This window comes from Trichechus manatus, unplaced genomic scaffold (assembly GCF_000243295.1).
Source record: "Trichechus manatus latirostris isolate Lorelei unplaced genomic scaffold, TriManLat1.0 scaffold00058, whole genome shotgun sequence".
NCBI classification, from domain to species: Eukaryota; Metazoa; Chordata; class Mammalia; order Sirenia; family Trichechidae; genus Trichechus; species Trichechus manatus.
The window spans coordinates 9,010,359-9,025,165 of NW_004443994.1; the positions used below are offsets into that span (position 1 = coordinate 9,010,359).

The following is a 14,807-nucleotide window of genomic DNA, read 5'->3' on the forward strand; positions in this document are numbered from 1 at the left end:
TCACATAATTTCATAGTTTTTATCTTATGACATAAAAGTATATTTCCATTTTAAATCCTTAATTACATGCTAGTTGCCAACAAATATCTGTCAAAACAAAAAACTAAGTATTAATTTCCCACTTATTAGAAGGGAATGATCAGATACATATACAAAGAGCTTAAATAACTTGAAATGTATATTTTTATGAATTAAACATTAGTGGAGCATAATATATACTTTCTCCAATAAATTAAAGTATATGCAAAGCTTTAATTAGAATTGTTTATACTGAGAAGAAAATTGAAAAATAAGAATGCACAACCCCACCTTCCTAATTATTTTCATTTTCAGATATTACCTTCCAGTTCATATAACCTATGAAGCAGGGTATAATATTTTTTCTACTTCTACTGGCTTTAACTTTATATAACAACTTTTTTAAAAGAAATATTTCTATACAGTATTTAATCATCTTAATTTTTTTTATCACAATAATAATGTGCTCACTCTAGAAATCACCCAAATAACTATTGTTTAGCTTTTGTGTATTCTGTTTTTAAGGTATAATTTTACATATTCATTTTTAATAGTTGAACATTATCCTGTAATTTTGGTAGGCTATAATTTTCTACATGATTTTCTGCTAATTGAACATTTAGGATAGTTCCGGTTTTTTTTGTTATCACATATAATGCTATTTACCTCGGTGACTTTTTGTTCAACTTTCTGTTGAATCATTTTCCAAGGATAAGTTGTCAAGAATGTGATTATGAGCCAAAGGATTTGACCTTTTTTGCAAGTCTTGATCTATTTTATTTACCATCCTACTTTACAAAAGATTCCCAGACAACCAACAGTTAAGATTTGCTCCCATAGCAATATAGGATGCTATTGTTAAAATATATCTTTATTTGTTAAATTACTAGGTACAGTATATACCTGCTCTGGATCATACTGATCGGCATTTATTTGGAAGCTGAATAGCTTTCTAGATTTTTGATTGAGGCTTTGGGGTTTGATTTAAACTCAACTTTATATATTTACTTTATGTAAACTTGCTTGTCAAAAATCTACTCAACAGACAAACAGTTGGGGAAGCAGGAGAGCAAAAGTAAAAATCAGAAAAGAGAACAGAGAGAAAACAGGGGTAATGAAATACTTTTATGTAAAATGCATGGCATTCAACATATGCAATAAAATTTCTCTGAATTACATTTCTTGCATTTGTCGCTTGCATTCTACTGCTAAATAATCTTCCTAAAACACTGCTTTCCTCACGTCACTTCCCTATTGAAAAACCATCACAGCACCCCTACCAGGTGGCCAGATCAGCACTTTGGGTCCAAGCTTAGCTCCCATAATTACCCTCTGTGAAAATCTGTCCCACCACTATTCCTCTGGTCATGAATTCATGGTGTCTGAAATGGCCTTCTCTCTGAAAGATGAGGCATTTTTAATTTTTAGACAGGTAGAGAGATGAAAAATTTTCATACAGGGAGAATTTTGATGCCTATCAAAAATCTCAAGGTCTACTGGAACTGGACGACAACTTGTAAGACATTTAAGAGGGATCTACATCATGATGAATTGCAACCAACAACAAAAAAAATGCTGCTTTTGGGTTTGGAAATTGGTTTTAGAGTCAAGCAAACCTGCATTCCTGGTATCAACCACTTACTAGCTACCTGTACGGCAACTTTTAACTTCTTTAATGTCATCTATGCAATCCCTGCAGAATTGTTTTGAGAATTATATGAGAAAATATAACCATACAGTGCCAAGTATAGTGCGTGGCACAAAGCAAGACTCAATAAATGGAAGCTATTATTATCAGAGTCTAAAGACAATGCTCTATCTCATCTTATGTGTACATCCCAATAATAATAGAATAGCAACAACCACAACCAGAACACCACAGTAATAACAGCAACCACCACCACCACCACCTAGCACTAACTTGGGGCCAGGCACTATGCTCAGTGCTTTACCTGAGTTATTCCATCCAATTTACAAAGAAGCCTGGAAACAGATGCATCCCCATTTTATAGATGAGGAAACAGGCTCAGAGAGGTTAAATAACCTGTTAGCCTAAGATTATATTAGTCAGTAATCTACACACCCAGGAATCTCAGGCTAGTCATTCTAACTCCAGAGCTCAAGCTTTTAATGACTACATGATGCTGACTGTAAGCTGATGGCAGGAACAGCACATCTCTTCATTTTTGTATTCCTTGAGTCTAACACAGTCTCTGGAATGGAGCAGTCACTCGGTACATTTGTTGAATGGGTATAACATGTTTTTTATTTCTCTCCATGCAACTTGTTGCCCGGCTTCTTTTGACCATTCCAGGTGACCTCAGTCATTGGGTACCAGTATCCAGTCAGGAAGGAAGTGCTTATGCTTGCTTTGGGTGGACACTGCTCTTAAGCCTTCCCTTTGTTCATTCCATTTCCTTCACCTTAATCTTTCTATTGCTCTGAAGTGTGACACATAAGTTAAAGAAAACAGTAAGAAGGACAGCAAGTTGAAGTTCTATTCTGACTACACTGAAGTAGCTAATACTGACTTCCTGTAACTCCCTCTTAGAGTTGACATTAAAATTAAGTTTAAAAAGGGATATTTATATTTCCTGTACTTAGTAACTGAGTCACTCATTATCAGAGGCAGAGAAAAGCTATTCCTATGCCTGACAAAATCTCAAGGTCATCACTTCCACTGTATAACAAAATGAACTGTAAAGGCTGGACTTTACCAGAAACTTTCATTTCTTCTCTTTCATCGGGATTTATCTTTTCTATTGCATGAGAGACAGTACACTCCAAGACATCTGGAAACTCCTATAATAAACACATGATATTTAGAATAAATATAAAATTAAATGTTTCTGATTAACTACAATATTTTCCAATAAAATCGTTCATTTCAGAAGCATGGAACCCACAGACAACAGGGTTCTTCACCCGAGGTCCAGATGGGCTTCACAAAGTTTGTAAAGCCCTGAAATAAAGGTAAAATGCTGTGTATGTGCCCATTTTCTGGGAAAAAAGTGTTTTGTTTTGATCAGGTACTCAGAGGGATGCATAATCAAAATAACAATAACAAAAAGGGGGTAGGGGTATGTGAGGAGTTAGAACCACTATCATAACAGATAATTTTATTTAGAAAAGAAACCAATAAAAAATAATATGATCCATTCTGTGAAAAACTTCTACATTAATTACAAAATTCTGAGACGTGTGAAAAACCTTCTATGTTAATTATAAAATTTTTTTTCTGCATGCAATAAAAAAATGTGAAGGCCATTCCAGTATGTTTAATAATGAACAATTCATGATAATGATAAATGGTAGTAGGTATAAATCAGAAACTTATTAACTCATGTTTGCAAGATTAAGACAACGTAGACACTGAGGGTTTTCCCGTGATTCTTATGCACATTACAGTATCTGGCACATAACAAGGGCTCAGTACTTGTTTATAAGTCATGCACAGAGTAAATGGTAATTTCAGAGAAACACAGATTGATAAAATACATCAATCAATGTCTGCCTATAGCTATAGTTATAAATTTGCAGTATGCCCAGGGGAAAAAGTATTTCCAGCACGTTTTCTTCAGCACTTTTAAAGTAGTCTATGTAAATCTGTTATGAGCCTTTGGCTGAGATGGATTCCAAAGAGTTTACAGACAGGTGTTCTGTATATTAACATTTATGATAACAGCCATATACTAACATCTAAAGAAACACAGTTCTCTGTTGTTTCATTAGAAACTGACATTTTAAAGATTATTTCTAGTGACTATATTATTGAGTGATATTCTACCAAAGCAGTCTACCAACCACAACTGTTTGATTAGACCAAACATAAACTGGCACGAAGCACAGATGGTGAGAAAGTGTAATGGGAATTAAGCACAGAGAATCTTACTATCTTGTCAAGTTGAAGAGTTGAAGAGTCCAGATTTTCTGTTTTATGCTTAAGCCAACTGGGCCAGACTGCCATCTCCTCAAATCAGCCACAGGAAGTTTTATGCCAATTGCCTATTTGACTTCTCTGTCAAAACTGAGGAAATTAACTTCCTGCTTTAGCTTCACTTCTCTTTTGACCTGCACAATTTCTGCATTTGCATTTCACTTACCCTGACCAATTCTGGGCTGATTTGGGCACTCCACTCATTCAAGGTCTTTTGGATACAATCTCGAAGCTGCAAAAAGAATGTATTTCGAAACTCTGAAATTCTTTACACTTTTCTGTACCTCTGTAAGACTGCATTAGTTTGATAAGTAGAAAAAAGCTATCAAGAGAAAATACTACATAAACTAAAATTTCAATTCTACAAGGTTTGTTTTCTTTATTACAAAATTAGACTTGTTTTTCCCTTATTCTTAATTCTCAAACATTCTTAACCTAAAGCAGTAGCCTAATCATTTTTAAAGTGTTTCTGTACCAACAAAAATTTTAAAGTAAACTATGAAACAGAAAAGCATTCACAAAAAAACAACATTTTTCAAGAAAGAGGTTTTTTGTTTTGTAAAAATATATAGTAATGCACTCACAGAACTTTGAACTGACAGGGTTGTTAACTAATCCTCCTACCAACTATATAAGGCAAATACTATTTTATTGATGGGGAGAGTGAGGCACAGAAGGGTTAGTTTTTTTTTTAAGGGTACAGAGTTTGTAAACAGAGGAACTTGGATTCAAGCCCAGACAGTTTGACTAGAATTTACATTCACCACTATGTTGTATTTCTCAAAGACAAATGATTTAATAATTGTAGCCAGAAGAGCTCCTACATCAGATTCACCTGTGGAGTTTATTAAAAATTCAAACTCCAAAGCCCCGTCCTAGATCTGCAGAATCACTCACTAACGGCAGCCAGAAGTTGTGTTTTTAACAAGCATCCCAAGTGATGGCTATGTACTCTGAAGTCTGAGAACCACAGGTATAGACATATCTTGCAGAAGTCAACTTGCATAACGTCAGTCCAGAAGTGATTTCCTAACACTCAGGTATGCCTCCAACCTGTCTTCAATGTTTTATCTAAACAAAAAAATTTTTTACACTACCATTATAATAAGTTGTAAATTAAAGTGTTTATTAATCTTTACATATGTTATAAGCAGTATATTTCAAACTTACTTAAGAGTGGTCCAAAATAAGACATACACATTCACATAATGAGCCAACACACACATGAACACATATCCATATAAAATGGAACAAAAATTTCATAAAATCATATTTACACTCATTATGCGACAGCCGGAAACCCTGGTGGCATAGTGGTTAAGTGCTATGGCTGCTAACCAAAAGGTTGGCAGTTCGAATTCACCAGGTGCTCCTTGGAAACTCTGTGGGGCAGTTCTACTCTGTGCTATAGGGTCACTATGAGTCAGAATCAACTTGACAGCAAAGGGTTTGGTTTGGTTTTTTGATGTATCAGCCAAGCTGATGGCTTCTATTCTACTGATTAGAAAAAATACATTGCTGGTCCATGACTCACTAAACTGGTTCATGACTACCTATGAACCAACATTAGCAGTTTGAAATCACTGCCTTATAAGTATCCAAGGGCACAGTGCTTTGCATTCTGTGGGCAATCAATGAAAAAAGAAATGAGTAACTAGAAGTAAGCCCCTGAACTGCAAAAGCACTTTCCTAATAGCAACTACTATTAGGAACTCACTATCTAAACTATGACTGCTTACGATGAAAATTGATACAAGCACTTTACTGCTTTTATCTTAGTACAGAAAAATACAAGGGAGAGCTGGTTTATCAATTTAAGGGCACACAGCCATTTATGGTAAGATTTACAATGCACAACAATAATTTATGTGCTGCCCACAATAACCCACTTGAACTCAAGCGATAAGGTCTGTATCTTTATGGAAAGTATATTTATAATCAAATTTAAGTCAACCCCCATTGCCATCGAGTCAATTCCGACTCATACAGACCCTGTAAGACAGAGTAGAACTCCCCCATAGGGTTTCCAAGGAGCGGCTGGTGGATCTGAACCGCCGACCATTTGGTTAACAGCCGAACTCTTAACCACTGTGCCACCAGGGCCCCTAAATTTAAGTCAGCAGATAAAAATCATTTCATAGCCGTTACAGACAAAATTGTAAGTCAAAAGCGATCTACAGATACAACGCAATCCCGATCCAAATTCCACCCACATTTTTTAATGAGATGGAAAAACAAATCTCCAACTTCATATGGAAAGGGAAGAGGCCCCAAATAAGCAAACCATTACTCAAGAAGAACAACAAAGTGGGAGGCCTCACACTACCTGATTTTAGAACCTATTATACCACCACAGTAGTCAAAACAGCCTGGTATGGGGTACAACAACAGATACATAGACCCGTGGAACAGAATTGAGAATCCGGACATAAATTCATCCACCTATGAGCAGCTGATATTTGATAAAAGCCCAAAGTCCGTTATTGGGGAAAAGACAGTCTCTTTAACAAACGGTTCTGGCATAACTGGATATCGATCTGCAAAAAACGGAACAAGACCCATACCTCACACCATGCACAAAACTAACTCAAAATAGATCAAAGACTTAAATATAAAATCGAAAACGATAAAGATCATGGAAGAAAAAATAGGGACAACAGTAGGAGCCCTAATACATGGCATAAACACAATATGAACCATTAAGTAAAAACGCACAAGCACCAGAAGAGAGATTAGATAAATGGGAGCTCCTAAAAATCAAACACTTACGCTCATCAAAAGACTTCACCAAAAGAGTCAAAAGAAAATCTACGGACTGGGAAAAAAAATTTGGCTATGACAAATCCGATCAGCGTCTAATCTCTAAAATCTACAAGATACTGCAAAACCTCAATAACAAAAAGACAAAGAACCCAATTAAAAAATGGGCAAAGGATATGAACAGGCACTTTGCCAAAGAAGATATTCAGGCGGCTAACAGACACATGAGGAAATGCTCATGATCAATAACCATTAGAGAAATGTAAATCGAAACTACAATGAGATATCATCTCACCCCAACAAGGCTAGCATTAATCCAAAAAACACAAAATCATAAATGCTGGAGAGGTTGTGGAGAGACTGGAACACTTATACACTGTTGGCGGGAATGTAAAATGGTACAACCACTTTGGAAATCGATTTGGCGCTTCCTTAAAAAGCTAGAAATCGAAGTACCATACAATCCAGCTACGCTGCTCCTTGGAATATATCCTAGAGAAATAAGAGCTGTCACATGAATAGATATATGCACACCCATGTTCACTGCAGCACTGTTCACAATAGCAAAAAGATAGAAACAACCTAGGTGTCCATCAACGGAAAAATGGATAAACAAATTATGGTATATCCACACAGTGGAATACTATGCAACGATAAAGAACAATGACGAAGCCGTGAAACATCTTATAACATGGAGGAATCTGGAGGGCATTACGCTGAGTGAATTTAGTCAGTAACAGAAGGACAAATATTGTCTAAGAAAAGGTTTAAACACAGAAGAAAACATTCTTTGATGGTTACAAGGGTGGTGGTGGTGGGGGGAGGGTTCTTCACTAATTAGATAGTAGATAAAAATTATCTTAGGTGATAATTATCTTAGGTGATAATTATCTTAGGTGAAGGACAACACACACTACAGGGAAGTCAGCACAACTGGACTAAACCAAAGCTAAGAAGTTTCCTGAATATAATCAAACACTTTGAGGGACAGAGTAGCAGGAGTGGGGATCTGGGGACCATGCTTTCAGGGGACATCTAGGTCAATTGGCATAACAAAGCTTATTAGGAAAATGTTCTGCATCTTACTTTGGTGAGTGGTGTCTGGGGTCTTAAAAGCTTGCAAGCGGCCATCTAAGATGCATCAATTGGTCCCAACCACCTGGAGTAAAGGAGAATGAAGAATACCAAACACACAAGGGAAGTAGTAGTCCAAGAGACAGAAAGGGCCACATAAACCAGACTTTCAGCCTAAGACCAGAAGAACTAGATGGTGCCCAGCTACCACCAATGACGGCCCTGACGGGGAACACAACAGAGAGTCCCTGATGGAGCAGGAGAAAGGTGGGGTGCAGAACTCAAATTCTAATAAGAACACCAGACTTAATGGTCTGACTGAGACTGGAGGAACCCCAGAAGCACGGCCCCTGGATTCTCTATCAGCCCAGAACTAAAACAATTTCCGAGGTCAACTCTTCAGACAGGGATTGGACTGGACTGTGGGACATAAAGTGATACTTGTGAGGAGTGTGCTTCTTAGCTCAAGTAGATACAAGAGACTAAACGGGCAGCTTCTGTCCGGAGGTGAGATGGGAAGGCAGAGAGGGTTAGGAGCTGGCTGAATGGACATGGGGAATCAGGAGTGGAAAGGAGGATTCTGCTGTCACAGTATGGGGAAAGCAATTAGAGTCGCACAACAATGTATGTATAAATTTTTGTATGGGGAAAAAAATGTAAGTCAATATTCTTTTAAAATTAGTAAAAGTTGAGGCAATAAGACTGACTAGAAGTTAACAATTTTTTCAGGAGTGCTTTGGCTCAAATCCTGAGAGAATTCTAAGAAATTTCCCTCTGGAAAGGTGGCTCGTTTGCATACTAAGACTTTCCTGATGAATTCCTCAATTCAGGAAGCTAAGTATATTTTCAGACTATTCAGCCTTTTCTTGAAACCGTTTCTTTAATCTTGGATTCTGCAAAATGTCAGGACAACTTGGGGTCATAGTCTCATGGAACAACTTAGTCAATTGGCATAACATAGTTCACAAAAATAATGTTCTACATCCTAGTTTGGTAAGCAGTGTCTGGGGTCCTAAAAGCTTGCGAATGGCCATCCAAGTGACAGCTATTGGTCTCAACTCATATGGAGCAAAAGAGAATGAAGGAAATCAAAAGCTCAAAGAAGAACCTACTGCACAGGACTAACAGCCCACAGGAACCACAGCTTCTTCTAACCTGAGACCAGAAGTACGAGATGGTGCCTGGCTACCACTACTTACCGTTCTGATCAGGGACACAATAGGTCCCGGATAATATGACAGAAAAATGTAGAACAAAACTCAAATTCCTAAAAAAAAGGCCAGATCTACTGGACCAATAGAGATGAGAGGAACCCCTGAGACTACTGCCTTAAGATAACCTTTGAACTTGGAATTGAAGCTATTTCTGTAGGACACCTTTCAGTCAAATAACTGACTGGCTTATAAAATGAACGATATCATCCGTGAGTAATGTGCTCCCTTAAACAATTAACTATATGAGACCAAACTGTCAAATGTTTACCCAAAAGCAAAGATGAGAAGGCAAGGAGAAGGGAAGCTGTATCAATGGAAACAGAACAAACAGAATGGAAATAATGAGAATGCTGACACATTGTAAAAATCGTAACCAATGGCACAAAACAATCTGTATAAAAATTGTTAAAGGGGAACTTAACTTGCTGTGTAAACTTTTAACTGAAACACCATAGAATATTATTAAGAAAAAAATGTCAAGACAAGCCAAAGAACAGTCCAATGTTACAATTACAAGAGAAATTCATTGACTATATATCACAAACTATTTTTAATCTTTTACATGTTATCTATATTGACTAAACATGGGCTTGTGCTTTTTTGTTCTCTGCTCTCTTCATTCTCATCAAAGACAGACAGTATCACTGAAGAGAAGTATCACCACAATTTAGTGTTATCATTAGATCTGGAGTAGTATAAGAGTCTTAGAAATACCACGATTCCACTGGTCAAATTCTCTTACAACAAAAAATTGGACAAAACAAAATACAACAAAAAATAGCATTTGGTTTCATAAAATTCTAGTGAAACAAAAAAATGTGGGCAGAATTCATATTCAAAAACACATTAGAAACAGAAGAGACTTTTTAGGAAAGCTAATCCAACTCTCCAACCAGTGTGTAAATTTTCTCAGTAATGAGTGATTCCCGAAGTGATGCTAACGGTTAACATGCTCCGAAAGGTTGGAGGTTTGAGTCCATCCAGAGGTGCCTTGAAAGAAAGGCCTGGCAATCTACTTCCAAAAAAATCAGCCATTGAAAACTCTACGGTTCATAGTACTGCTATGATACACATGAGGTCACCATGAGTCAGAATCGACTTGCTGGCAACTTGTTTGGGTTTTTTATTCCATTTAACATCTCCAAGGAAGCTGAACTGTTTCAACTAGCACAGGCCAACTTGGGGCTCTGGATGTTACAAAGTTCTTCTTTACAGAGAAACGAAACATGCCTTTCCTACTCCAACTAAACTGTCCTATTTTTTCTACAAAATGTCATTCTTTCAAGTTCCCCTCAAATATTTTCTGTTTCTTTAGTTGTGTCCCTCATATGTAGAATCCAAAATAAAACACTATTAAAACAGAATTAGATGTTTGGTTTTTTAAATTGTGCACTAGGTGAAAGTTCACAGTGCAAATTAGTATCCTATTCCATAGTTTGTATAGAAAGTGTTCCACAACATTGCCTTCTCTTCCCACAATGTGTCAGCACTCTCCCCATTTCCACCCTAGTTTCCTTTCGTCCTGATTTCCTACCCGTTCCTGCCTTCTCATCTTTGCTTCTGGGCAAATGTTGCCCTTTAGATCTCCTATTAATTGACTGTTGTAAGGAGCACGTACCTCTTGGGTGTTACTGTTTATTTTGTGGGCCTGTCTATGGTTTGGCTGAAAGGTGGTCTCCGGGAATAGCTTCAATTCCAGTTCAGAAGGGTGTCTTAGGGCCGTAGTCCTGGGAGTTCCTCCAGAATTAGATATTTGAACCATGTTTTTCAAACTGTGGCATGTGACTCAGTGCATTAAGAAATCACATTTAAAAAAATTAAAATAGGATAGAAAAAACAAGAAAACATAGTATATATAGGAAGAATTAATTTTTTTGGTGAAACTTGTGTTTCATATACTTATACTGTGGTTGCAGTAAAAAACAAAACAAAAAAACATCGAAAGCCACCAGCGCAGACTGTGTCGTAGAGAGATAAGAGAGAAAATTTCACCCAATATTATCAACATACATGCAAGATGTTGTATCGAACCATCATCATTGGCAGAAATTGAGGTTCTAAATACAGGAATATTTATCTTTGGGAGAGAACAGTAAAAGTGTGTGGTTTAAAAAAACATACAAACCGAACTGGAACCTGGACCCAGAATAAGGTATGGATTCTGACTTCTATTAAAGGCGCGCTGACTCCTAACACCAGGCCTGGACACAAGTCCAGCACAGACTCAGGGGGAAGCCGCGTGTTGCACATAGTCTACCACCAAAATTTTCTATTAAAAAGCAGAAACTGCCTAGGAAAACAGCTGATAACATCATCATAATACGAAATTGTTTAGGATTTTTCTTCTAATCAAGATTTATTTGATCTTTCTGACTGAATGAGGTGATAAGGGAGATAAACTCCTGTATGGTGAGCATTTTAATATATTACCTATTTTAATCCTCACAACAACCTGACAAGGAAGGTATTATTACCCAACTTTAAAGCTATGTAAACAGACTCTAAGAGGTAACTTTCCCAAAGTCCCAGAGCTCCTAAACTAGAAAGCAAACAAGTTGCCATTGAGTCAATTTCAACTCATGGCCATCCTACGTGCCTCAGAGTAGAACAGTGCTCCATAGGGTTTGCAATGGCTGATTTTTTGGAAGTTAGACTGCCAGGCCTTTCTTCCAAGGGGCATCTGGGTGGACCTGAATGGCCGACCTTTCGGTTAAAGTCCACCACATCATGTTAGCCATTTGTACCACATAGGCACTGGAGCCCTAAAGGTTTACTTTATTATTTTTAATACTGAAATTGTCCCCTAACACAATATGCCTCAGTAATTATTTGTGCACAGTCAATGGTTGACTATCCACTCATGAATGACCAAAAACAAATAATAACAAGCGTGTAATTCCAGATTAATCTCTGCCATCCCAAGTTAGTAATCAGCCTTTAGGCAAATGCAATTAGACTAATTTTTGGCAAGAAAAATATATACCTTATTCCAAAACAAAATTTGAGTGTTTAGTAAGTTGCCTCAAAGTAATAGAGAAACTACTGTCAACATCCTAAAAGTTAAATGTATTAATATTACTTTAACTGAATCGACCAAAAGCTAACCTCTAGAACAATTCTTTACCTGTACAGTGTGGGAAGGGAACGAGAGGCGAGGAGAGGGATGGAGCGATTTGCTGGCCCTCTCTGACCCCACTGTCGATGAGAGCAATACAATACGTTAGAGAGTTTTGCTATCAGCCGTGAGCACTGTTAGAGGCGTCATTCGGTGTGAAGTTGCACCTGCCAAGTTTTTAAGCCGCTTTATCTCCAGCAGCAGGTTTGGATCCGATGTCGCGCCGACACGGGCCCCAGCCTCCTCCCGCGGGCGAAGCCCAGGTTCGCGCCTCGGCTGCGCCCGGAGCACGGTCACCGGCCCAGCCTCCGGAACCGCCCACCTGGCCCGAGGACTGCCCCGCCACTCTCGCGTCTCCGCGGGCAACCTCGCCGGCCCTCACCTCTTCGCTGTGCGTGGACGGGCACTTCTTCCGCAGGCGGCCCCAGTTAAGCAGGTTTCCCGTCTGCAGGTGCAGGGTGCTGGCCCGCGCCAGAAGCGCCCCAGCCGCACGGCTGTCGGTGCCCATGGCAGCGGCCGTCGGAGGGGGCGAAGCGGCGACGAAGCCGCGGGTGGGCGGAGAAGGCGGTCGCCCCGCAGGATGCAGCGCCCAAGGCGGAACGCCGATCGCAAGGCTGCCGGCCCCGCACGGCCGGACCACGGCCTGCACTCGGGCCCGAGGGAGGCCCGGCGGTAGCGGCGGAGAGCGGCGGTCCGGGAGGGAGGTGCTGGTGGCTGCAGCTCCTGGTACTGCGGCCGCCGCCGCAGGACAGCTGGCTCCAAACTGACGGAGCTGTTTCCTGGAAGGCAATGACTAAGCAGAATCGCAGCGGAGAAAGTGCTTCGTAACCCTTACTCGTCCCGCGGCGGGGCGGGGGTGGGGCGGGGCGGCGGATGCGCTGCGGGGCGCCAGACAGCGGGTAACTGGCCCTCGGCCTGCGGCAGGCGTGGCGCTGGGCGGGCGAGAGGGCGCCGGGCGTGCGGGGAGGGGCGGCGCGGCGCGGCGTGGCGCGGAGCCCGGTGCTCAGCCGGCTCCCCCTGCCGGTCAGAGGACGTGGCGCCAGTCGACGCAACTTCCACCTAGTGCCGTCAACTCGCGCTCGCGGTCTCGTCTTTCAGCCAATGGGCAGTCACGCCGATGATTTTCTTACACACCTCTTTAAAAAGACAGCTAAAGCATCAACCAAGGCTTTGAAATATTATCTGATTTTAGTTCTCAGGGTAGGTGTTAAAGCACAAACGCCTCTTCCTTCTCCCTTGCTTTGCAACACTCTTAGTTCACTTCTTTTCTCAGGGGCGTTCCCCCAAGCTGATTATTTTTCTTCTTGGGCTTAATCAAATGTCTATTGATTTTCACTATGTGCTGGACAATGTGTGAAGTCAAAGAGTAATACTTAACCTTTGCCCTTGAAGCTTAAACTCTAGTTCCAAAGACCAGACAAGCCTATGAAAAGTTAAGTATTAATACAAGAATATCATAGGGCAGTTAATTTCCAGATGAGTTAACATTAAAGAGAACATTTAAGCCAGTGAGATCAGGGAAGCCTTTATCACCTCCTTTAGAGGTGGTTGTGGTTTTTTTACTCCTATTAAATTTCACATGTGGTAGACTTGGTGTGAACATCAAATTGAATGTTTATTAAGTTTTCCTTAAGAAACTTTCTGTTTTATTGGGGAAAATCAGATATATTTAAAGGCAAAATGGGATTCTTACTAAAAGGGGTACAGAATGCAATTCCAGTTGGTAAGTTGGTAAGTTAGAGGAGAGACGGAAAAGATCATTCTAGTAGGAGGTTATCAGTTGAGCCTGATCTTGAGTAAATATTTGTTGGCTGAATTAAAGATGAGTAAGAGTTCATTGAAGGGAAAGGTAATCCCAGAAGCAAGAACAAACATGGGCTATTTAAATTAATGTAAACATTTGATTCTTATGCTGAATTTGCTGTGTCATTATTTCTGGACTTTTTGTATACTCTCTAATAACGTGCAAATAATATTTGATTATGGCTTAGAGATTGTTGTTGTTAGTTGCTGTTGAGTCAACTCTGACTCATGGCGACCTTATGTGTAACAGAACTTAATGTTGCCGGGTCCTGCGCCATCGTCATGGTCGTTGCTATGTTATACCTCCTAAATTATTGGACTTACCTCTTTGGGAATTTATATAGCATGTTGGTCAAGAATGTTGATGCCTGTATGACTTGCAAAGCTGACTTTACCAGGTACTAGGTTCACTATGAGTCAGAACCGACCTGACGACACCTAACAACAACCGGGTCTCTATGAGTCAGAATCGACTCAACAGCAACAGGCTTGCTTTTTGGGTTATTTTATCTTAGACAAGTAACTTAGTCTCTTGGTGTTTCACTTTCTCCAAACTGGGCAAAAGATAGTTTGAACCATATGAGATTGCTGGTGATGGACCACTTTTGATCTACAGAAATGGCAAGTACCTATGGTTCCACATAATATAGTATCTACCACACTGGGTAAGTGTGAGGAGTAAACGAGAGAATGCTTGAAAAGCGCTTAGTACAGTGCTTGGCTTATAGTAAATGCTCAATTAGTGACAGCTGCTATTATTATTAGTTTCCTCTCTTACCTTTAAAATCCAGTTCACGCAACATTGGCAAATTCATCACATGAATTCACAGCAGGCATCAATGCAACTGTCACCACCTGCTACCATCTTAAAGGATTTGGAGGAAAA

The 14,807-nt window shown here is 39.5% G+C and overlaps 1 protein-coding gene across 2 annotated transcripts in view; it reads right to left on the reverse strand.

The window, feature by feature from the left end:
- GCLM (glutamate-cysteine ligase modifier subunit) overlaps positions 1–13,055 on the reverse strand; it is a 30,557-nt gene extending 17,502 nt beyond the window's left edge. Inside the window, exons 1-3 of one of the 2 annotated variants that reach the window (XM_023733460.1) lie at positions 10,622–12,442; positions 4,122–4,187; positions 2,736–2,820 (exon numbers count right to left, since the gene is read on the reverse strand). In XM_023733460.1, the coding sequence (XP_023589228.1) occupies positions 2,736–2,820; positions 4,122–4,187; positions 10,622–10,765 (295 nt within the window). In that variant the 5' untranslated portion in view covers positions 10,766–12,442. Of the gene's footprint in view, positions 1–2,735; positions 2,821–4,121; positions 4,188–10,621; positions 12,443–12,500 lie in introns of those variants that run through there. The other variant, XM_004378759.1, reaches the window with a different exon arrangement.
- Between the last annotated feature and the right edge of the window lie 1,752 nt (positions 13,056–14,807).